This window comes from Barbatula barbatula (genome assembly GCF_947034865.1).
Source record: "Barbatula barbatula genome assembly, chromosome: 8".
Taxonomy (NCBI): Eukaryota; Metazoa; Chordata; class Actinopteri; order Cypriniformes; family Nemacheilidae; genus Barbatula; species Barbatula barbatula.
Genome location: NC_136771.1, coordinates 19,161,873 through 19,186,908, shown reverse-complemented (window position 1 = coordinate 19,186,908; position 25,036 = coordinate 19,161,873). Strand labels below are relative to the sequence as shown.

Sequence of the window (25,036 nt, the reverse complement as noted above, 5' to 3'; positions counted from 1 at the left end):
GGCCTATATATAGCGATGAAAACATTGTACATAATAGAATAATTGTAGATGTATTCATGTGGAATATTTGTGATAACTGTGATTTCAAGTCTTTTTATTTTCTTTTACTGTTAAACAGGAGGTCAAACTGAAGAGAAACCTCAACACAACCATGTTAAACCATCTATCAGATGCTTTGGACATCAAGAGCCAAACCGCTGTATTACCAAAGACTGACATTTTAACAAATGTCAAGGAAACAAATTAAAACAGTCACAAAGGACTGATATATCCCGTCACTAACTCAGTCGATTGAGTGCTGGTGAGCAAACCATGAAGACATCCGCTCCAACCAAAGATGCTGCATACTCATCGCTCCATCCGTTTGAGTTCGACCGATTCATTGTAAATAGTATGAAATGTGTTTATATGTAAGTTATGCACTTCAAATGTTTTATTATTAAACTGCTTAAATAAAAAGTGTATTGTCTTTTCAACCAGACTCAGTGCATGTCTGTTGTTGTAGCTTAAATGGTAGAGGATGGTGGTAGCAATGCTAAAGTCATAGATTCGAGAATAAACACTAAGGATGTCACATTATACTGGCATCGTCAATAACCGTGATATTATACACCATGATTATTGATACCATGTTAATTTTACAGATCTGGTAATATCGTAAATAATTCAGCACCCGTTTAAAGTTCTGCCTTAAAGGGACAGTTCACCCAAAAATAACAAATACAGTTTAAATGCAATGTCACATGAGTGAAAAAATGTCCACAGACTGATTCTTGAAATTCATACTGTTGTCATGGCAACATAAGACTTATTCATTCCCAAATAATAAGTGAATGTACATGAAGGCAGTGAATTTGATTGACAATCTATATGTGGGCATTGAATCAAATTATGGATTATTTGGGTTCTACCATGAAAATGAGCGGATTAAAAACAAACTAAAATATTCTCCAATAAAACTTTATTTCAGAAAAGAAAGTTTGAATCATTTATTTGTATTAATTTACATAAAAAGACAGCAGTCCATGAGTTATCAAACGTAAGCACTAAAAGGTCAGTATGTGACATAACATTCTGAGAATCACTTAAACACAAACACCCCTTGATCAATCTTTACACACAGTAGCAGCATTGATCCACAAAGCCAAGAAACAAATTGACTCGACACAACTATTACCCTCCACAGCAGCACCCTGCTTTTCCCTTAAATTCATTCCTGTGAGTTAGGGTGTGATACTTTTTGTCATTGAGATTCCCCCTAATTCACTTTACATCCACACACAGAAAAACACCAGTTACATGATAAAGCTTTTGGCTGGATAACAGGATCCTGCTATCCCAAGAGCTTATAATGAGCATCCTTAGTGAAAATTTTCTTCAGGAGAGGTTTTAGACTCCCTAATTGCGTCCATTGTATAGTCAGACTTGTTGTCATGGAAACGCGCGAGCGTCGTTACAAAGGTTACCGGGGTTCGTCTCCCACCAAAAGCCTTCTGATCCTTGAACCACGGCTGCCGATGCCCGTCAAGATAAACACACGCTCGCACGCAACACTTCAAGAGCCCATCATTTCTGCGAGTCACCCTCTCTGTTTGCACGCATCACTCCCGGATCTGCTGGGCGCTGAGGGTGAGGATTCGCTTACTCAGAAGAGTGTTGTGCTGTTTGAGATAATCAATCAGGTCCGCCTGCTTTTCCACCACTTCCTCCAGACCGGAGCCGTCCCTGAGGAATAGAGTACAGAGGGCACGTGCACCTGTTTCAAATGTCTTGAAATGTAAGTGTGTGTGGCTATGAAAACACTATGCCTGTGGTCTACCTGAATCCTGTCTCTGTTTGCACATCATTGGAGCAGCCGTGAGATCGCTCCTCTTCATTAACATCAGGACACGGCTTCTTGCTGTTAAACCTCACCACGTGCACTGAAAAACAAAGTGAAAATTTGCAGATAAAACAAACGTGTCGATTTCTCATCACATTAGACTTTTTTTATAAAGCAGGACTGATTATCACATTTTTCACAAAAAGGGGCTTACTTGTCACTAGGAAACTCTTAAAACTATGTTCATTTTTAAACTACTGTTTCAACAAAATTTATGAAAATGTATGGACAGCAGAAACACTTCCACTATTTGTCTTCACGTTGTAGTTTCAGATAGCCAGACTAAAATTGACATCAAGCACAATAGCTATGAAGATAACTAGGTGTACGCACCAACTGATGGCAATGTTATGTTTATTCTAAGCTCAAATGCTGCAGTTTCATAATTTAATGTGCACAATTTAAGGGTGCAACAGTTCTTTAAGAGATCCTAACAATATCCCTGTCTTGTATTCTCTTAAATTTTGTATTGTTTTGCATTTATAGCTATCTTTCTAAATGTGAACTGTGTTATTAAAATTAGGTGAATTAATTGTATGGAACTCCATGAGGACGTTTCTAGAAAATAAACTGTAGAAATAAATTGGTAGAAAATATGAAGAGACTAAGTACAATGCCCAAGATACAGAGTGCCCTTGCTCGTCTAATTGTGACAGCCAATCAGGTTTCAGCTCACTAAACCTACTTTAATGCACCGCGTGTTAATGAAGGTTTTGTAAATATATTACACGCATTTCTATTTACCATTTATAAAACTATAGTGGAGATAATCTAGACGGAAACATTAACAGGCATTGTTGTGTATATGCATGTCTGATGGTGAAAGACATCTTGCAACGTGAGCTAGGTGTGTGAAGACACACATTCAGCGTGTGAGCAGAAGTCACGTTCAGTGCAGATATTCTTCTCAGTAAGAAACTCGTGGCTGGGGCGTGTTGTGTGTTTTGTAGGTGCGAGAACGCAGGACAACTGAGCGATTTCACACTCTACGTATTTCCTTTCTCACACCATTAATGTCTCTCAATCATCGCGCCTTCCCTCTCTCTCTACTGCAACAGAAAAGTAAAGTAAACTCGGTGAGAAACTGAAAACAGAACCTCATCTAGAATTCACAAGATGAGTAACACGTAACTAAAACTAAATAAAAGTGCTAATAGGATGGGAGACAACTTGAAGGAATCGAGAATTGGCACTGATGTACATTTCACACAAGGTCAAAATCTAAAGACAAGTCATTTAACTTAGTTTTTAAAGGAGTACTTCACCCAAAAATGAAAATTCTCTCATAATTGAATCATCCTCATGTCGTTGCAGATATACTGTAAATTACTCCACTTAAGCTGAACACAAACAATTTGATATTAAAATGGTGGCATGACAATAAATCTTGTTGGTTCTTATGCGTCTCGTGATAAAACATGACAACTAGTTACATGACACCCAAAAACCCAAAAAATGAGATGCAAAGTTGTCAACAGGTCTGTAGGTTTACATCATTTTGTGCTGTGTGAATCAATAAATAGGCTCAAAATACGATTCATCATCTCTCACAAATGTATTTTTTTGCTTCAGAAGCATCATTTAAAGGGACAGTCCACCCAAAAATGCTGTCATAATTTACTCCGATTTTTTTACAGTGTTGAAACAACACCGAGTACATTTCTATGTTTTGTTGAACACAGAAGAAGATAAATTGAAGAATGTGAAAAACAAAAAAATACTGGGGCACCACATAGTTTTTCTCCCTACTATTGAAGTCAATAGTGCCCCAGAACTCTTTGCTTACACAAATTCTTCCAAATATGTTTTCTTGTGCTCAGTGCTCAAAACTAAGACATTTTAACAGGTTTGGAACAACATGAGTAAATGATTAAAGAATTTTCATTCTTGAAAATTTCAACAATCCTTTCCTTGGTCAACTATTTCTTTAAGTTGGGTTAGAAAGATGTATTGCTTTTCGGCAACATGTAAATTGTGAAGAGCGCTGTATAAATAAATACCTTTTTGAAACAAAAAAGAACAGACCTTCGGTTCAAGAAGAATAAGAATATCAAAAAGAACCGAGATCAAACATGAGATTTTGAACCATCTCTACAGTGCTCTACATATCAAAGGCTGTAAAATATCTGAACATCTCCGGGTCTCTGAATACATTTAATTACAACATAATCACCTAAAACAGCAAACGCACATACAAAAACCTCAGCGTTGTTCTCGACCCACACCTGCCCAGCCCATCACAAACACACCAATCAGATAAAACTGCTCTTTATTCAATCACCTGCAGGAAATGGGGGCCAGCAGGCCATTGAGTTGGGCAGGAAGGGATTCTCTCTTTAGAGATAACGCACACCTTTTCTCTCGCTCTCAAGTGCCATAAGTGCCAACTACATTACCAAATAATGCTTAAAACATTATCTGAGACCAAATACCGTGTTGTCTATGTGTTTGTGTATGTAACGTAAGATGGTTATTAAGGGTAATTTGTCGGTTTTGTCACCACATATCAAGAATACTCTTTAAAGAATGTTTTTAAAGAGAAAGAGGGACAGATATTCTGATATACGTGTCACATTCCTCATATCTCTGTTAAACTGTAGTGCTTCCCTCCACAAAATACACCATAAAACTAAACACAGTCACAATAAGCTAAACTCGCGCACACACATACTGACTCTCAATAAGGACCTCTTACAAACACAATTTCACACCAAGATCGTTTTTATTATACTATTTATTATACCCTACAATTAAATGTTACCACTTTTTCGAAAACAGGCATAATTGATTTAAAGCTCAACATGATTTGACCGAATTATGCAGCTTTCCGAAAGTGAGAATCTCTTCAGACTTCCTCACAAATCATTTATAAGCAATATAATTATAATCTGCTAGATTGCAATTAATCGATTCCAAAATAAATCTTTGTGTTCATAAAAATATATGTGTGCGACATATGTGTGTCAATTTATAAATACATATAAATATATGTATAGATAACAAATATTTATATCAAAATGATATTTAAATATAATATACATCATGAAATTTTGTATACATCTATATAACTCATATAACATATATATATATATTTTTAAGAAATATGTATGTTTGTGTATTTTAATTTATACATACAGAATATATATACATGCCACACAAACGTATATCATATAAACACAAACATTTCTTTTTGCTATTTGACAGCACTATAAACTATAACTTATAACTAACTACTATAAATTGTTTTGCCATATTTGTGAGGACATTTTCAAAAATGTTACCCTCATCGTACACAAATCTATAGACAAACATAACATGTCGATAATTCATAAAATACTTTATAAACTGCATGAACAGATTAGCTGTCCGTTTTTTAAAGCTGACGTTAATGTGGAAATCTCTCCAGCTTTCTCATCTTTCTGTTCCATCACCTCATAACTTCACTCTTCACAGTTCATTCTTCGGCAGCACATTTGGACGTGACGGGGGGCCGAGCGCATCCGTGCATCGCGGTAAAACAATGCAAGTTGCAATCACCTCCCTCCCTCCTTCGCCCCCTTTGAAGGGCCCTAAACTTCCTTTGAAGTGCGGAGGCGGCATACGGCCCATACAAAACTCTGCATTCATGTTCAAATGAAGAGAGAGAGGCAGAGATACAACATCACAGAAGACACTTCAAAGACCCTGAAGCATGACTCTGACCTAACTGCACCTTCCTTTAGGAAGAAGGACAGATAGATGGATATATGGATAGGGGCGACTGAATGGACAGAGATCGCTCGTTTGGACGTGGATTTGGAGATGAACGGCACCTAAAAACGATTCGTTGAGGAAATCTGCACTAATGACATCTCACACGTGCAAACACACAAAAGTGTTCTGATGCTTTTATTGATATATTGATCTATATCAATATATCTTATAATCATGTATATCTACAGATTTTAAGATAAGTTTTCCCCCACACAAACATTAAAGGGGGGGGGACTAAAACGGTCCCCTCACGTCATTCATACTTCATAGAGAGTGATATATGAGACTGTGATATCTGCTGATAGGGCTTGTTGAGAATGAAGTGACCTAGTGAGGGTGTGTCCCGATAGATAACATGCGGTCAAGCTTCACTTCACTAATCATCTGTGGAATCCAGGCACTGATACGAGAATGCGTGTAAGAGTGTGTGTGCGTCAACAGTAAAGACAATGCCATGGTGTATTAGGGTGGGGTGGCTTCAGGTTGCCTTTGGCAAAGATGAGCCTTGGGACCATAACAAACCTCATCCCCCACATAAGTTTCGGGTTGGCATTCTCGCAAACATTCTTTCTTTTTCCACCACTGACCGCGGGCGGTAGAGTGGAAAATTGCTTGATATTGTATTATAGTGAGCACAAAAAATGGTAACGTAAAGCACAGGGAGATGAGCTAAGAGAACCGATCTGAGAGGAACAACAGCTGCTTATTGTGTTTCTGAAGAGGGTTAAGACAGGGGCTTGGGCATTGTAATGCATGCTTGTTGGCTTCTGGGGGAGGTGTGTGTGTGTACAGTCCTTTGTGGAAAAATGCTAAAACAGCCCGCAGGAACATATTGAAGAATCACACTACATCTGTTGAGATGTATTTTGTGTGCACGTATGAAAGGGAAGGATGTAAAGTGTATTTGCAGTGGGGGTCGCAAACAGACGGAGACCCCCCTGGTCGTGATGCTTGTATTTCGCATTCCTGCTTATTTAATACTAAGTTATAAAATATTGTGATATTCTTTAAAACCTAAATGAATTTCAGAATTCTGGTGTAGCTGTGCTTGTATGATTGCACGATGGCATGAGCTCTACAGGCTTGTATTTATTTACAAGATTCCAAAACTAGGTCAACACATTCACTTACATCTTCACAATATCACTTTGCTTTGTTGTCGTTTTTTTATCTGAAACTGTATTTTGAGGTAAAATCACTGCATTTCTTTGTGGTCCCTGACTTTCAGACCGTACCCTACATTATCTATAATGCTCCTTTGAAAAATATCATTCAAAATACATCATGATTGTTAAATCTATGTAACAATGCGTGTGTGTGTGTGTGTGTGTTTTTTACCTGTGTATCTCATCAGACATATAACAGACAGCAGAAGCTCCAGACAGACGATGGTTAGTAGGAGATATACAGAGAGATTCTTCACTTTTGCATCCAGCAGAGAGGATGGAGCAACGACAGCCAACATGGCTGCGTTACCTGTGTGTGAGGAGGATTGAAATTTTGATTTATTAGCCAATAGCAATGTTTGCTTGGTTTCCAACAACCTTTTCAAAATATTAAAGACTGTTTAAAGAAATTATATAGAAATATATTTATTTTTATATAAAGAAACGGCTACATGCCGCCCTGCTCTGTATATCACAATATTGGCTATTGAAAGCCCCATATATGATATTGGGGTAAATACACACTTTTGTGATGATTTGATAATTCACAGTTATGAATTATGATTCGTTACTATAACGGTATTGTTATTAAATACTTTGCCATAACCCTAACTATGTAGTTGTTTGTGGTGCTTTTAAAACGTTTATATTTAAACTAACGACTGCTTATGTGCTGCCATCTAGTGGTCATATGCAACACATTGTATGTCATTTTAATGAGATGTTGACAGCATAAAATTAGCGAAAGAATAACATATAATAAATAAATAAAAACATTGAGGCTCTTCTTCACATTTGAAGGATGAAAAACAGAATGTATAAATACAAATTCTGTGACAATAATAATATAAAGTGAAAAATCATTTTACCAGCAGAGTGAATGAGTAAAGGAAGACTTTTCATTTCTCTGGTCACCCTGTAGAATTCCAGGTAACCCCTCCGCCTCACAGCGCTGTGATGATGTTGGACGAATCTGTAGTATATAAAGACGAGCAGCCACAGCAAAACTTTTCCCAGCAGCACCAGAGTCTTGGAGTCAATGCCCTGCAGCGCTGCAGTGCACTGAGCCGAATGCTCATCCGTTATCCAGCAAAGCACGGTGATAACAACACACAAAGCCACATACACCACCTGCAACACAAAAATAGCGAGAAGACTTTAGTCATATGATGGTATGTATGTGTGGTTAACACAATGCACACATGAAGCTTCCTATGAAATGCTGTCATATTCAGTTTCCTGTATCAGGGCACTGTACAGTATCACACTACACAGACGTTTGTGCAAAATCTCACGCGTGCTTTTTCTACAGAACATAAAAGAAGAAATCTGAAATCCGAGTCCCTATTCCCTGAGCATCCACCACAGCAAAGCTCTGAAATCCACATACAGATATTGTTTTTTTGTGACAATGCATATGGTGCCAAGTTTCCATTGTCTTTGTGTACTACTATACCAGGTCAAATTTGTGGAATGGTTGGCATTTCAATGTTTTAGAGAGTGTTCAGTAAATAAGACAAATGTCGGTCGTCTTTGCTTTTCTATTGTATGGCTTCGAATGACTCTGGTCTGGAGAGGCTGACAGCTGTGGTCGCTATGAGCTGTCATTGTAATATATGTGTACTGTATGTATATATATATTCATATATATGTGTATATACTGTACATATAAACACGGTGCATGCGGACAACTAGGGTTTGTTTTAACTCACGTGTAGAAATGAAAGCACCCCCACTGCCCAATGAGTGGGTAACTTCTGAAACTCTCTCTTGATCGCGGACTCAAGTGCATCTTGGGAAAGCAACGGCCCGTCGATCAGAGGGTCATCGTCAGTACTTTGTGTAAAATCTACATTTGAGATCTGCGTGCACACACGAGACAAACACATACACAGATTAGGTGCCATGTAACACCTGGAATTTACTTTGATGTCATGCATTTCAAAGTACTAATTCATAAAGCGTATTAACGCCTCTCAATTCAACACAAACGTAAAAGGCTCCGACCACTAGCTTAACGACATAGAAAATAGCGCCATAAGTAAGAATTTAAGTGATTTGTGCCTCATCAGAAAGAGGTCCATTGATAAGAAAGCTTGCTCCACTGTTACCAATAGCTTGTCGTTTTAAAACGTTTAAGAATGAAAACAATGTAGCTTCGTTACAGCGGTTTTCTTACAGTGCCTTACATGTAAGGTAAACAATGAAAGAAAAATGCTTTTATACGCACGCCATGTGACGATGTGCGTTCAGACTCCATCACACCGCCTGACCATCACTCACGAAGACAGATATTTCACATTTAACCAGAACGCGCCGACGAAACATTTCTAAAAATTAACTTCCGGATTACCCGACCGTGACGATGGCTGCTTGACTCATGAATATTAATTCGCGTACGCAAATTTAGAGTCACGCGTACAACCAGGAATATTTACGTAATGCGTCCGTAAATTAAAACATGGGTTGATAATAACAATATTCATTATTAATTGATGTGTTGAAGCAGTTCAGGCGTGTAAAACGAACTTCCGTTCGAGTTTATTTCTTCCACGAGTTCTTTATATAAATATCACAATAAAAGTCCTTGCAGGGTTTTTTTTTTACCGTTGGGGTCGCTATTGGATGAGCTACGCGCGTGACTATTGGTTGGCCGAGCAGACTGTAAAGATGGCGGCGACCTGGCAACCATGTGAAGAAACGGGACAAGATGCTTTTCTCGGTAACTTCTCAATATTAGAAACCTCGTTAAAATACAACAGTACAACTCTTTAACAGTCAAACGCCTTCCATTCATACATTCGCGTTTATCGCTTTTCTATATGTATCCTCGCGTTCAAACATTAACGTCAGTCATGTTTATATTGTCATGCTTTAACCTAACACGTCGCTTCGAAGCGGTTTCATGTTTGCTTAATCAAATAACATGAAAGTCAGAAACAGTCATCAGTTATTTCTCTGGTTTGAGTCACATTCCTGCCTTTGCAGTTAAATTCTCGAATGGATACGTGAACAATGCTGAGGATCTGAACATCAAACTCTTCAAACATACAGATGGCGTCAACCCTAGAAAGAGAAACAAACGGATTGTGGTAATGCCGCGTTTGCATTTGTAATAGCGTTTGTTTTATGGTTTCGTTGAAATACATCTAATTATAATTTTGTGTTTCTAGGTCGCAGAATCGGACAGACTTGCATATGTTGGGAGCAACTTTGGTGCAGCGTCATTACATTGTAATAACATGTGCAGGTAAAGGCCTCATATGTTTACGTGTATGAATAAATAAACAATAATTGCACCTTAAACCGATAGTATTTGTTGTCGTCAGGTATTTTGTGGGAGTCCTTGACAAGAGCACCATGCAAATGAAAGTTCATAATGCCCAGCTGTTCGCTATGCAACCTGTTATACCAGGTAAATACGCGTTATAATTGAGTTCCGTGTAAACTTTTTATGATCAACAAGGATGTTATCATTTAAAATATATTCTTCCTTGCTGCTTCTCTTTTAATGTCATTATGATTAAAAATAAAATCATTGAGTTTAGATTATGTCTCTCTTTAGGTGAAGCAGATGCCGCCAATGAGAACACAACACAAGCCGAGACATTCAGAGAAAAGGTGAGTAAAGGATTTACAAATTGTAATACAAAGCAAGGCCATGAAAGTGCACCTCATCGACCGAGAGATGATATCAGACTAGTTAAATGTTTTGGGAGAATTATCAGGGCTATTAACTCAGCATGGGAGTTAAAACACTGCAAGCTGTAAACATTCCCCTGCTGGGAATGCCCACGTGCACCAATTCCCCCTGGATCTCCAGCAACACAATTTATAAATAAAACCCGGTTAGTTGGAGAAAACGCTTGAGAATTATGCCACTCTGTGAAGATTTTTTATGTTTTGATTATAGTGATCAAGAATGGTTAACCAATGGAGGATGTTTGACTGACTTGTCGTTGTTGTGTATTCTCAGGTGGATGCTCTCATTGAAGCGTTCGGGACAACTAAACAGAAGCGTGCGCTCACCTCCAGAAGACTCAATGAGGTGGGCAATGACACGCTACAGCAGGCTGTGGCTTTTGCCGCCAACACCATCATAAATGAGAAAGGAGTGGAAGGTAACTGTCGGTGTTGTAATTCTAATATGATGGTTTTTATAAGCCTATCTGCATTGGGCAGTAAAGGTTGAATTGTATTAACAATGACAATGAATGAAGAACAATTCCTTAAAGGTCCAGTGTGTCATTGTTTTAGAGGATCTATCGACAGAAATGCAACATATTGTTCATAACTATGTCTTCTGAGGTGTTTAAAGACCTCACATAATGACACTGTTTTTATTACCTTAGAATGATTTTTATCGACATACACTGCGGGTTGTTTCTACAGTAGCCCGAAACTGACAAATTGCTCTACAGAGCAAGTTTCGTAAATACATTATCTCATTGGGCGAGGAAGCGAAAATGTGCCAACATATTTGTGCTTAAAACAAGCAGAAAAATCTGTCAGTGGGGTAAGAAAAATAATCTTGAATTTAGTGACTAAGAAAAAGGTAAACCTTAATTCAAGATTATTTTTCTTACCCCACTGAATTGAATTTTACAAAACAAAATAATGTTTCAAATAACAAAACGCAATCTGAACCTTTTAGGTGAATTAATTCACAAACCCTTGTTGACCACTTTCTGCACAGATTGATCTGTAAAACCGATATTTCAATCTCTTTGAAAGGACTAATTTTATAGTCTTTTGGTATTCTCTCAGCTCTACAGAATGCTGTTGCTGAATCAGAGGCTCAGACAGATATAGCAAACATCCTCCCTTCATGCAACCCTGACGCAGACAAACCAGAAGATGTTTACCCCTTTGACAAGTGTATCCTTTTTGTCCTTTATACTTATTCGTTGGACCATGCACACATATGTTAAAAAAAAAACTTTTTTGTCAAGATTCTTAACTCCATTTAAGTGTTGTCTCCATTTGAGCTTGAGGCCTTGAAGGATGTTGGTGAGAAGATGGCAGAGCTGACCCCTGAAGAGCTGAAGAAGATGAAAGATGAGGGCAGGTAAAGAGAACTTGCAGATATTGAATGCTTCAAGTTTATATTCATGTTTCCAGATTAACGGTTGTAATTTCTCAATTTATTTTTTCACGTTTGGTTTGTGTAGTCCGCAGACTGTTCTTAGTCAACTTGAGTTCCTGCCCAAAGAGGAAAAAGCTCGTGAAAGATTGTCTCGGTGCACCTGGTATCTGTCTTTCCTCATTAAAGTGTCACATCAGAAACGCCTCAACCGTAAATGTAAGTGTTTACTTTTTGTCTGAATTGTTTTTATGGGAAAAAGTATTTTATAAAACCACTCTGGATTTTGCTGTTTTCTCTCAATATCTTTTTTCTTTTATCCTTCAAGTTGGTGTTGAGGATGGGTGTCCTCAAATCATCATCAACAAAGTGCTGAAGAATTTCACAGTGGAGAGTTTCTTTAATGGCAGGTGTGTGTGTAGCAGACGTGTCCTTGAGGACAATTATCTCATTTTCTGTTAATGTTGGATAATAAGTGCAAGTTTTGTCTGTCACTGTAGTTTGAGGAGCACTGTGTCAACGTCCATGCGTATGAAACTGGCTTCTTACTGTTTGGCTTTACTGCTTCACATGGGTGACCAGACAGCTGACCTTACACTCCTACACAGAGACCTGGGCATCAGTGACACAAGGTTCGTCATACATGAATATCTTATAGCTATATTTTCTATTATGTGTGGTTAAGTGGTATATTCCTATTTCCCAGAACCAACAAAGTTCTGTGTTGTTTGGTTAGCCCTTATAGCACCTTTGAGTGAGTAAACAAGGAATTTTAATTTCTGGGTGACATATTTCTTGAACGGCGTAATGCTTATGTACAGGATGTTGGAGTTGGCCAAAGCCATGGGGCTGACAATGTCCCGTCAGCCATCTTGCGGCACAGAATCGACTGGAACCCAGGATGAGCACAGGATTGCCTCTCTGGTTGTTCCACTGGTCCGCTGTGTGAGAAACGTCGAAAGGAGGAAACGCAAAAAGATGAGATGAACCGTTTGGAGTGGTTACATATTTGACGGCATTTCAATTCTGCCGTTTTTGTGATGCTAACTTTGAATGTTGTCAAGAAGTTAAAAGAAATGTATTTTAGACTGGCCTTTGTTTGATTTGTTTGTATTCAATCCTGGTCGTGTGTTGATTTCTAATTGGATGAATTACTTTGTTCTTTAACTTCTGATCAATTATAGTATAGTTTATGTTACAAAACAATGTAGTTTAATACTGCAATACGCTACAGTTTATTACAGTTAACTATATTATGGTTTCAGCGGCAATAACATAAACCTCCACAAAGAATCTCTAACTGCTGAGTTGTTTTAATGTTATTTAATACAATAAAATATTAACAAATAAAAAATTATACCAAACAGACCGGAAGTTAACTGAGCATGCATCCGATGAAACCGTCCATAGTAAATGCTATGCTGTACTGTAGTTGATATAATATAATCAAAGTAGATATGTTGTATTTGTAATCCTTAACACTACATACTATTGTAGTATATATAAGCAATAGAATTTTTTTTGTACAAAAACAAGTCACACAAATCATGATGCCAAAAGTTTTAATTATATAAATAATATTTGTACAAGTAAAAATATATTTGTACTGCACAAGATAAAAAAAAAGTAAAAATAGGCACATTTTAGTAGAAACATATTGCACTTTACAATTAAAACAGTATTATAACCTGATGACCTACTACATTTGCCAGAATGTGAAGTTTACAACAGAGCATGCTTCGTCGCAACGCACTCAACATGACAATTAAGTGTGTACAAGTAAATATTGCAATATTTAGTGGCACCACTTAATGTGCAACACGATAAGGTCATACATTATAGTATACCACTATTTGCAATTACACACAAATAATAACTACTGTTTCTACTATTTATAGGCAAGACATTTTTTGTTCAGTCAATAATATGATAGTAGCCATGAGGTCTCAACTAACGTATCTTCAAGCTTTGACTTTCCCTGCCACTTGAGCATTGCTTTTAAGACTGATCTTACAGGGTCTGGATTGTTTTTAGTATCTCTTTATTTACATACTAAAGGTTAACCATCAGAATGGTAAAGAATAGTCTTTGTATTATTTTAATGTTCACATCTGAAGCTTAAGATTACTTAAGACAGTGTGTACTAATTGACTTAAAGGGACAGTTTTGGGTCACCCCAAAATAAAATTAATCCGTCAGTTCGGACTGAGTCAACCATTCAATAATGTTCACAAAAATATTTTAATAGACTAGCGGAGTATGCGATATGAGTGAACATGACATCACCCGCTACATCTCTGCCCCAGTGAGCGCAGTCATGGTTTTATTCAATACAGCAGAAGCAGCAGGACCAGAATTCCCGAGGTGCACGAGTCTGTTTATCTTCTATTTGCGGCACTGGTTCTACTCTTTCGGGAGAACAGCAAGAAAATCATGTCAAAAGTCTTTCTCACTTATGATTTAATTAATAAATTAATAAAAACCAGGCTTTAAAGGGATAGTTCACCCAAAACTGAAAATTCAGTCACTTATTTAATCCTCGTGTCGTTCGAAACCTGAATATGACTCTTCTGTAAAACAGAAAATAAGATATTTTGGGAAATGTTTCAGTGGTTTTGTGTCCATACAATGGGGGCCAGCGTTTTACAGTTTCCTACATTCTTCAAAATATTCACGTGGGTGTAAAAATAAGGATGAATTTTCATTTTTGGGTGAACTATCCCATTTATTTCACTGTGCAGATAAATCTGTATGCGTTAGGAAATTATGTAGGATTCAGAAGCAGTCAAGTACCTTGAGTTGATGCTAAATTGTTGCCATCAGTTCTTAATGACACAGTCTGTCTCAGAAAATTGAGATATAAGCCAGTCGTCCTGACACAAATGTGCACAATCGAGTGAAATGGCAGCTTTTAGGATGCTTGTGCGTGATCAAATACAAATATATAAGTGCTCCAGCAAACACTGATCCCAGACCAGTTTCTCTTCAGATCCAAGTGAATTTGTAACAGCGAAAAGTGGTCACAACCCCACATAGTTTGATTCAGAAGGAGCAAACTACCTACCTTTGGTTAAACGTAATATTGTAAATGAGTTCCAAGTACTTTTTGAGCAACAACACACAATCAAGGTTTTATCCAGTTATGCTCAAAACATTTTTTGATTGTTCAGCTGAACCCAGCACGATGAAGAAGGTTCCTAGAAAACATTACATGGTTTCTAGGTGGTTTGGGGGTCACATCGAGGGCTCGGTTTTATAAATGTCAATCTGAAGAGGCCATAAGACCCTGTTCCTCATAGAATAGAGCAGAAGATGCTGCCATTGTTATGGCAACCGCTTTCAACGGAGGCAGTGATTCTGTTCGTCATGGTGATGGCGAGGTGAGCGGGGTTTGTTGAGGGAGGGACGCTAGAAAGGTTAGTGTTGTGAGGACGGGGAGGTGGATTTTCCAAAGCCCAAAGGATTTGTGATCTAGAGAAGAGAGAGAGTAAAATGTCAAGGGCTGTTTCACACATTTCATGTTTTGTTTCATATTTGATGGTTTCCTGTATGCGGTGTATAGTAAATACACACATGAACTATTAGAAAAGCTAAATTATTGTTGTTTATAACAATTTGAACATTTAGAGGTGGTTTCCAGTACAGGGTTTAAGACTAGTCCTCAAATAAAATAAAAGATAGAGCTGTCTAAACTGAAAACTGCTTGCACTGACACAACTTAAAATTCAGCAGTGCAAATGTTTTGACTCAAGATGCACAACTGTAATGTTTATAAGACAGGTTTGTGAAAACTAATTGGGAAAATTTAACCAAGGCCTAATCCCGGCTTAAACCAATACCCGTGCGGGAAACCACCCCTTAATTCAGTAAACCTGATGCATTTAAGCCATTTCATAGCTACACAAGGCTTTATAGTTCATGGTTAATGATATATCATTTGGATGTACATGTCATCACCTTCATATGTAAATGAGACTTAAAGGAACAATTCTTTGTTTGATGAGCACAGAGAAAGATTTTTGGACGAATACTTGTAACCAAATAGTTCTTGGACCCCATTGACTACCATAGTAGGAAAAAATTATGATAGTCAAAAGTCCTCCAGAACGGTTTGCTTTCCTTCATTTTTCAAAATATCTTCTTTTGTGTTCAACAGGAAACATATTTAAGTAATTTTTTCTACTACGGTAGTCAATGGGGTCCAAGACGTGTATACAGATTTGAAACAACTCGAAGGTGAGTAATGGTGACAGAATTTGTAACTGTAGGGCTGCTAGATTATGAAAAAAAAAATCATAATTACAATTATTTTGGCCAATTTTGAGATCCTGATTATGTAACACGATTACTCATCAACCTTTAAAACAACATGGAAAATAAAGAAAAACTTGGCTTTTAAACTTTGAATTTAACTGAAAAATAAATGTAAAGAAATAGCACGGCTGAAGCACTGTAAAGGAAAGGGTTCGCTGTGGATTTATACTACAAGAAAAGAGAGGATCCTTGCCAAATGGAATGCAGCACAATAATAGTTTACCTACATTATTTTGACATGATCACACTGGTTTAGTGTAAACACTCGGTGTCAGCTGTTGCAGTTTCTACGCTTACATGTTCCATACACAAGAAGAGTAAAACACTTCACGCTACAGCATATTTGTGGATGTTTATATATGCAAGTGTCCCTAACCTGGGGGTGAGCAGGGAATTGTTAAGTACAACACATTCTTTGTTCCGTGCAGTAGTTCGTATGGGGGCTTTAGTATTCGTAGGGTGGCCCTGATAAACCAAATTTTCCTGCACCACACCACGCACCCGCTCCTTCACAGAAATCCCATAACCCCGCACTGCCTGAACACGATTCCTCAACACCTGCAAAACACAACCCGAAGTTAACATATTGACCCAAGGGACCTGATTTTATTTATTAAATAATTACAAACTTTAACATCTGCGTTGTCAATCACTCGTATCCCGACAGAATTATTTCCAACCACATCATTTTCCACAATCAGTCCATCGCCTCGGAAACAGACACCATGGCAGCCGTTGCTATAGACGCCATTTCCGCGGAGCTCCACCCGGCACTCTCGGCCCACGGTCACGCCCATCCAGCCGTTACCGAGCATGCAGTTGCCGACTAAGCGAGTCAGCTGAGCGCTCTGAATGATTGACACGCCAGCTCCTCGGTTATTGTTTACCATGTTAGCAACCACGTTCAGAGGCTCGCTGCTCTTCACGTAGACTCCAACCACTGAAGAGACAGAGATTAAGAACAGAGACAAGGTGTGAGATGAAACGTCATACAGATTAGAACATGTAGTGTCTCTTAGCCGCCAACAGGATTTGGTCCTGGTAGATTTCAAAATTAAGAAAACTATTTACACTGTACACTTCAGACACTAAATCAGAAGGGGACATTTGGGGAAAATCAAGTTAAACACTATCGGACCTCCATTGTGACTCATGCAGTTGTTTTCCACTAAAGCAACTGTGATTGGTCGACGGGAGGAGAATCGCTCGTCTTCGCTGTCAATGTCGCTTTCCCACGCCATCAGCTCCCCTTCCTCATTGAAGTTCTCCGGCCCTCCTCTGTCCCGATCTCCAACCCCCATTCCTCTCTCCCGATAGCCGTCTCGGCTCACTGTCGACTCTGCATCCTTTCGGCAGAACACGGCCAGCCCGTACATACGGTTGTGAGTAATGTAGTTCCCGATGAGCTGAGGTAGACTAGATGACATTACCCACACCCCACAGCCTCGGTTACCTACAAAAATAGTGAGACAGATCAACTTGTTTTGTTATTACATGTTCATTTAACAGAGCAAGTGATGTGTGTAGACATGTAATCAGAGACCCTTCCCTCGATATCTGATCACAAGTGGTCACAGGATACACTACCAGATGTAACGTGATGTTAATATAGCAGTCTCAGGTGACCATTTGTGATCAACGGCTCTTAATACATGTGTTAACAAGGTAATTGTTGGCCGTTTAGATTACGATGTCTGTCATGTTATGGGTAGCCCTGCCCACACTGAAACCCCATTGGTCCAAAATCCCACTTCACATAACGGTAGCCATGCTTCATTCACTTCTTTATGCACATTTTGGCATATTGCATAAAAACACTGAATGGAAAGCTCAAAGGGCCCTAAACTCTAAAAATGTGTTAAAAATATGAGACTTGGATGATATGCAATGATGTGCATTGAGAAAGCGACTTGGCGTCAACGGACGACAACTACACTGATCATGAATTGCAGACCAATCAAGTTTATTGCATTTCCTCTGCACATTGTGATGTGAAAGTTATTACGAAAAATACCTACAATCGGTTGAAACTTTTTGTGGAATCTGCATTTTTTTTATACGAGAAGTATTTTACTCATTGGAAGAAAACGCTAGTTAAATTCACCACTTTGGATGGAAACATTGCTTATGACATCTGAAAAATGACTAGTAAATGTCGAAGCAAACATATGAAGTACGTAATAAGTGCATACCATAGATGTGGTTGCCTTCAATGAGACCCCTCCCTCTCTCTCCCACCACCACGCCATCCGAATAGCCATAGCAGATGAAGTTATTGCGCAGGACTGGATCTCCTCCCCGACGGATGTCAGCACCTCCCCATTGATTTTGCCTAATAATGTTCTCTATCAAATACAGAGTAGATCAGACTTTACTATTGATTTGGTGTATCTTTAAGGTCTATGGCGCTTGAGACACCTATGAAATATTAAAGGGACCGTTCACCCAAAATGAAAAATTCTGTCATCATTTATTTACCATGCATGACTTTGTTTCTTCTGTGGAACACAAAAGAAGAAATTTTGAAAAATGCCTTGATGGTTTTGTGTCCATACGATGGAAGTCAATGGGGTCCTATGTTGTTTAGAAAAATATATTTTGTGTTCACAGACGAAGGGTCTGCTGATTTGGAATGACATGCGGGTGAATAATTGATACATTGTTTAATTTTTTAGCCGAACTATCCCTTTAGAAAGCTACTGCAGTCAAACGGACCAGTGATCAGTCCTCTTCCATTCTCATTGACAGCGATGCCTGCTGCAAGCCCCTGGAAAATGTGATTTCCACTGTTATGGAGGGAGGAAAAAAATGCCTTTCAGATCTCCAAACTTCCCAGTTTCATTATACAGCTACACATTTCTCAGTATTGGCAAGACAATACCTGACCACAGGATTGCCGTTAAAAAGAATATACACGCCAGCTTCCTTGTTGCCGTAGATCTGGTTGCTGCGAATGGTACCTCTCCCGTTTCCCAGGACAACGATTCCAGAACGCAGGCCGCTGTGGATTCTGTTACACTGCACCCAAGAAACATGAGAATCAGAGAAAAAATGGAATGTAAAATTCCAAAATAAGTCCTTGGTTACGCTCTACCAAATACAAAACGAACTGAGCTGGCTCTAATACAAATACTTAATATTAATCTGTACCAGTATGACAGGGTTGGCCCCTTTCCGGATGTCTAGTCCCGCTTCTCCGTTCGAGTGAATGTTGTTCTCTGCAATGAGACCTTGGGCAGAGAGTCGCAGGAACACACCGGACGCCTTGCACCCACACACTTCATTACGCAACATTACCATCTAACAGGAAGAAACACAGACGGCATGATAGAGAGAGAATGAGAAGAAATAGGACATGAGGAAGATAAACGAAAAATAAATAAAGGATGGTAATAGACAGTCCATATGAAATATTTTCTATGATAGCCTCACAAAACAACACACACTGTACATTGTACATTAACGGATTTTAGGAGACACTTATATCGAATACAAGTTCTGTCATCATATACTCATGTCAAACATGTAGGACTCAATTTCTTCCAAAAAATGCAAAATATATTTTTGAAGAATGTTGGTAACCAAACAAGTGTGGTACCGATTGAATTATATCGCATTTGTGTCTATAAAATAGATGTGAATGGGTACTGCCATTATTCGGAAACCAACATTCTTCAAAATATATTCAAAATAAACATCCTTTACACACTTTGGCATTCTGGATGCAGCGCACTGCATAGTTGAGTCCTCTGAACACATTGGCCTCCAGTCTAGCTTGACCGTGATTGCACAGGTGCACGCCACCTTTTCCGTCCCTCAGCAGACAGTGACGCAACAGGCAGCCTTGAACAGATGCGGACAATTCCCGCGCCTCTGCATCCCTCTGCAGCTCTCTGGACAGATTCAAGAGTGCAGGAAAAGCAGACGAATCAGGTAAACGTGGTTTGGAGAGATGCGCCAGTCCATGTTGCTCATATGAAAGTTTAAAGGCTGCGTTTTTCTCGCTATCCTTCTCTTCTTCTTCCTCGCTTGATTCACTTGATGTTTCCATACCATCTTCATCAATAACCGTGGCGTCATGACCTGGAATGAGATTATCTCCTCTTTTCAGTTTCGTCCAGTTTGTTTCCCAGTCTACTTCTTGTTTATTCCAGTCCTCCATCGTGTTAACTCCTTCTAAGGTTGTGTCTCCAGGACTATCCGTTTCGGAGCTGTCTATACCCTCGTGTTTGGTTCGTTCAGTAGATGCATTATTAGTCATCACAGTAAAGGTCTTGGCCAAAGCGACTAGGTGTTTGTACGCCCAGTTTCGTTCAGAGACCGGAGCACCTTCAACAGTGACAGAAGCCGAATCTCCCCCTGAGAATTCACAGCTGTACATTAAACTGATGGCCACACCCAGAAAGTGGGCAGAACTCCCCTGGGCAAAGGAGCAGAAGCGGGCCTGACATGTTCCAGGCCCCCTGATGTGCAGTTGACAGCCCTCGAAGTTACAGTTGTCCAGCTGGACATGACCCGAGGACGTCTAAGAAAAAGACAAAATATGGAATTACTATTCTTTTTAAAGCAATTATATGAACAACAAATTAACAACAACAAAGGCGTAGGTTGATAATATTGTGAAGCACTGCATGATGGGAGTTCTTCTAATGCTCACTTTGGAATGTTCACAGCGGAAATTGAGGATTGTACAAACATGACGTCATTGGGTATGTATACGTAAAAAGTTACATGACTATGTGATGGGCATCGATTTTGATTGTCTTTGGTATCTCATTTAAAAGTATTTTGAATAAAACGGCTCTTTATGGAATGTAACGCAGGATGCGTCGAGACTTGTTTTCAACATTCTGCGTGTGATGTTCAGCGCAAAGCCTATTAAAGGGCATCTTTTCTCCACAAAATGAAAAATTATTTTTCATTTAAACATCCAGAAGCGAACAAAATATATAACACCGTGCTGGTGGTTTTGGGATTTTTGAATGCAAAAATTCTACATTTTGTTCCTTTAAATGTCGAATTATGTTAATAAAATGTAGATATAAGAAAATTACAGATATTCTTCACTAACAACCTGTTATAATAAGCACACAAAATCAACACTGGTGACATATCTTAATATTTTGTCACCGTCCTTCTGAAACCTTGATATTAGAAATGTTTTTCAAGAAATAAAAAAAACACTGTACTTTTTGGATGAATAAATACGGTGTTGTCAAAGTTGACACTTTTGGCACTGTCAGTACTTTTTATTGGTTTGATATTGGTAAAACCCAGTGACAAACATAAAGAGTGACTAATAATAATGATGATTTATGGTAGAAAATAAAAACCACAAAATATGGAAATACAAGGTTTTAAGGACAGCAGTGAATAAAGCAAAAGAATATGCTCACGGTTGGATTGAAGGTCAAATAATTTAAAAATAATATTCACCATATGCTGTCCCAAACCTGAATATGTTAAATGTGAAACACACAACGTGAATTACTGAAGGCCATCTTGAAAGTTATAATGAAAATGATAGTGAATGAGGGCTGTGGCTACAAAAGCCTCTGCACAAAACACAAAATCTGGTCGAAATGTCTCAAATTGTAGTGTATAACAAATGACAAACTGTTGTCAGTGTTCTCAGACAGAATCTGTGGATGTGAGCTTACCTTATAAACCACAGGTGAAAACCACGCTGGCATGAACACTAAATTACACAGCCTCGCTGTCGGGCACTGCTGGTCAAAACAAACCAACAACGACACATCCCCCAACTTCCCCACCCCAACAATCTCCACCGGCACTTTGAGAGCCACCTCCACCTGTTCCTCATACACACCAGGATGAAGCACCACCTTATCGTACGGCCCTGCCGCAGCCAGTGCCCCCCTTAGCGTCTCATAACCACCCCCTGCTACTGTGCCAACGTGCCAGACCCTGCGATCTTTCCTTCGCCGGAAAAGATGGAGACAGGCGGACGAGTGGAGATCAGAGCCATTCTGGGTCCAGGTGCGACTGGCGAGAGAGTGCTGACGGAGAGCCTCCCTCCAGGACGGTGGAGGCATGTGGGGTCGACTGGGCCAGTTCGGGTGACGACATTCGGGGCATCCTAGGCAGAGCTGGCGCCAGCGCGTGCTGTCCAAACTCAGAATGAGTTCACGCCAGGCTCTGCACACTAGACAGCAGCGGCCCAGGTCTGGGAGAGGCAGGTATGCCAGGATGAGGCGCCATAGTTCAACAGGCAGACTTCCCACATCCATATCTGTATGGACCATTCCACCTCACCTTGGCAGATCACCTTAGGGCATAACAAATATGAGAATGTTATATGTTCATTAAATAATCAAGATAATTTAACGTTCATAAACTTAACATCAATAGTAAAAGAATTCTGAAAGCTTATACAATTTTCTTTGTTTATAGCCATACATGATAAGCCATAGGTAAAGTGCAGCAACTGTGTTTTTTGTTAGATAAATTACTATTTGTATAACCACAAACCGCCTTATTAAACTAGAAGTACTATAGCAGAACCATGGATGATCGTCATACGGAAATATATGTTGTATTTTTGGGACAAGATAAATAAACAATGCAACGCTGTCACGTTTGGCAGGCAAAACATAGTGTAACGTTACTCAATCCCAATGTGGCGGGCTCGCGCTGATACAAAGCAAAAGAGCTAGCAGTTAGATGCAATATATTACACAAACAAAACATCGAAGCATTCAATTATTACACGACAACAAGGATCGCTTGCAGCAAAAATAGCCGATCCCCTGCAGCAACATAACGTTACACAACACGTATAGTTACTGTCATTCAGTGCGATCGTAAAAAACCGATTAGCGGATCCTACCTTTGATCATACTGTTTCCAGCCACCATTTTATCACACGTATAACTCATCATAGCTGTTGTTATCGCCGAGCGTGTTCCGAGTGAAAAAGACATCATGCATCCGGTGAAAATCTCGGATTTCTTGAGGTTTTCCACATTTGAAGGCGTGGAAAACAAAACAGAGGCGCTTATACGTTTATTTAGTGGGCGGGGATGGTCTTCTACGAAATAAATACAATTTCGTCGAAAGTTTTCCCTCTTGTCTGACACAGTTGTTAGGCAACATAGCTTTAATTGTGTGTTATTAACTCTTTCTTTCTTTCTTTCTTTCTTTCTTTCTTTCTTTCTTTCTTTCTTTCTTTCTTTCTTTCTTTCTTTCTTTCTTTCTCTCTCTCTCTCTCTCTCTCTCTCTCTCTCTCTCTCTCTCTCTCTCTCTCTCTCTCTCTCTCTCTCTCTCTCTCTCTCTCTCTCTCATCATTAGTTTTGCTGATGAAATCATGAAATGTGTGTATTGCGGCTGGACTTGCAGAATACACTTCCAGAATAGCCTCAATGTGATTATTAGCAAACTACTTGATTTACCCTCAGACGACTCGTGTAAATGAACGTGACTTGACAAAGAAACCCTCATTCCCAGTTTCCCACGTATTTTGTTGGCCATCCTGGAAGTTAGCGCCGCACTGTGGCTATGGCAAGCCATTTTGTCATTTAATCCTTGACGTTTACTTGTATCTATTTATAGGCTACTAGTACTTATTGTTTAGTTACTAGTATCTATTCCGTTAGATACTAGTACTATTCATTAGATACTAGTACCTAAATATTAGATACTAGTGCTTATTTATTAGATACTAGGACAAACCCTTCAGTGGTTATGGAGGGGCTCGCTGTCCACTGCTCACCACATGATCACTGGGGTCCCTCAGGGATCGGTGCTTGGACCACTCCTTTTCTCCATCCACACAATATCCTTGGGACCCATCATACAGGCACACGTTTTCCCCATCGCTGTTATGCTGACGACACCCAGATTTACATCTCATTTCACCCAGATTTGATGAACAGGTGTCCTTCAATGATCACATTGCAAAGACGTTTCTTGTGTTGCCTTCTCAAAAGGGCAGTAAATCGCTTTCCAGCTCTTTCTTCTTCACAACTATTTCCTGGTAGAACATTCTCCCCAACTCAGTCCGATCAACCACATCTCTCACAACATAAAAAACTACTTAAACCCATCTCTTCTGTGAATACTTGACAGACAAATGAGAAGATAAAAACAAACTCTCTTTCTCTCAACACGCATTGATCTGGATAAAAGCGTCTGCTTAATGACTAAATGCTAATGTATGAGAGAAATGTAGAGACAGACACACTTTCTCCTTCATTGTGATTAATTTAAAGATGTGAGAGAGAAACACAATTCCACAAAATGTCAAAAGCTCATGCCAGAGTTTCATAGCTCTTCAGAAACAGAGCAAATGCAGATGTTACTGGGGAGAAGAGACACAACGGATGCTGCTACATGATTCATCCAATAGCTGCACACCCGCGGAAACAAACCACTGCCTTAATCTGTTACATTCAATGCAACCATACACTGTTTTGCTTAAATAGCTTATATTTTGGTCAATTAGTTTATTTACATAAACTTTATGAAACACTTTACTTACCACCTTATTTTAATTGCACTTTAATGTGTGAACTTATTGTATATATTTTTATATGTTAATGCTTTGGCATGAAAGAACATGACAATAAAGTACCTTGAAATTGAAAATTGAGAGAGAGAGAGAGAGAGAGACATCATCAATTGATGAATATTTAGCTCTTTTTCTGTTTATATCGATATGTATATGTAGATAATTATTTAATTGTATACTGTTTTTTGTCTTAATTTATATTTGTGCAGAATATTGATATAGACTTTTCCTGTGCTTTGGCGAGAGAGAGAGAGAGAGAGAGAGAGAGGGAGAGGGAGAGAGAGAGAGAGAGAGAGAGAGAGAGAGAG

The 25,036-nt window shown here is 38.9% G+C and overlaps 3 protein-coding genes across 4 annotated transcripts; 1 reads left to right on the top strand and 2 right to left on the bottom strand.

Moving 5' to 3' along the window:
- Nucleotides 1-941: 941 nt before the first annotated feature.
- tmem192 (transmembrane protein 192) lies at nt 942-9,338 on the bottom strand. The gene is made up of 6 exons (XM_079462315.1): nt 9,032-9,338; nt 8,514-8,663; nt 7,671-7,932; nt 6,974-7,111; nt 1,820-1,922; nt 942-1,725 (listed from the first exon to the last, which is right to left on the bottom strand). Exons 1-6 carry the CDS (start codon nt 9,059-9,061, stop codon nt 1,602-1,604), a joined length of 807 nt encoding a protein of 268 aa, XP_079318441.1. The 5' UTR covers nt 9,062-9,338; the 3' UTR covers nt 942-1,601.
- polr1e (RNA polymerase I subunit E) lies at nt 9,216-13,584 on the top strand. The gene is made up of 12 exons (XM_079462314.1): nt 9,216-9,523; nt 9,790-9,893; nt 9,975-10,051; nt 10,131-10,216; nt 10,367-10,422; nt 10,778-10,922; nt 11,569-11,679; nt 11,773-11,869; nt 11,973-12,103; nt 12,213-12,294; nt 12,385-12,516; nt 12,706-13,584. Exons 1-12 carry the CDS (start codon nt 9,427-9,429, stop codon nt 12,869-12,871), a joined length of 1,284 nt encoding a protein of 427 aa, XP_079318440.1. The 5' UTR covers nt 9,216-9,426; the 3' UTR covers nt 12,872-13,584.
- fbxo10 (F-box protein 10) lies at nt 13,430-23,196 on the bottom strand. Of its 2 annotated transcripts, XR_013787015.1 has the most exons (12): nt 23,049-23,194; nt 21,859-22,487; nt 19,908-20,723; nt 19,349-19,498; nt 19,080-19,216; nt 18,914-18,984; nt 18,391-18,543; nt 17,337-17,651; nt 16,828-17,138; nt 16,575-16,756; nt 14,619-15,355; nt 14,108-14,396 (listed from the first exon to the last, which is right to left on the bottom strand). XR_013787015.1 is itself a non-coding variant. In XM_079462313.1 (11 exons), exons 2-11 carry the CDS (start codon nt 22,462-22,464, stop codon nt 15,178-15,180), a joined length of 2,919 nt encoding a protein of 972 aa, XP_079318439.1. In that variant the 5' UTR covers nt 22,465-22,487; nt 23,049-23,196; the 3' UTR covers nt 13,430-15,177. The 2 variants fall into 2 exon arrangements, 1 of the variants encoding a protein (XP_079318439.1); XM_079462313.1 differs by having other exon boundaries at nt 13,430-15,355; nt 23,049-23,196.
- Between the last annotated feature and the right edge of the window lie 1,840 nt (nt 23,197-25,036).

Bases quoted from the DNA above. Each gene is read 5' to 3' on its own strand.
- fbxo10 (XM_079462313.1), bottom strand. From the start codon at position 22,464: ATGGTCCATACAGATATGGATGTGGGAAGTCTGCCTGTTGAACTATGG. The intron at 18,985-19,079 runs GTATTGTCTTGC...CCTCCATAACAG, and splicing joins AACGGCAATCCTGTGGTCAG to TGGAAATCACATTTTCCAGG. The intron at 17,139-17,336 runs GTCCGATAGTGT...CTGTCTCTTCAG, and splicing joins CTGCATGAGTCACAATGGAG to TGGTTGGAGTCTACGTGAAG.
- tmem192 (XM_079462315.1), bottom strand. From the start codon at position 9,061: ATGGAGTCTGAACGCACATCGTCACATGGC. The intron at 8,664-9,031 runs GTGCGTATAAAA...GTGTGCACGCAG, and splicing joins AACGCACATCGTCACATGGC to ATCTCAAATGTAGATTTTAC. The intron at 1,923-6,973 runs GTAAAAAACACA...TTTGTTTTTCAG, and splicing joins ATGTCTGATGAGATACACAG to TGCACGTGGTGAGGTTTAAC.
- polr1e (XM_079462314.1), top strand. From the start codon at position 9,427: ATGAGCTACGCGCGTGACTATTGGTTGGCCGAGCAGACTGTAAAGATG. The intron at 9,524-9,789 runs GTAACTTCTCAA...CTGCCTTTGCAG, and splicing joins GGGACAAGATGCTTTTCTCG to TTAAATTCTCGAATGGATAC. The intron at 10,923-11,568 runs GTAACTGTCGGT...GTATTCTCTCAG, and splicing joins AAATGAGAAAGGAGTGGAAG to CTCTACAGAATGCTGTTGCT.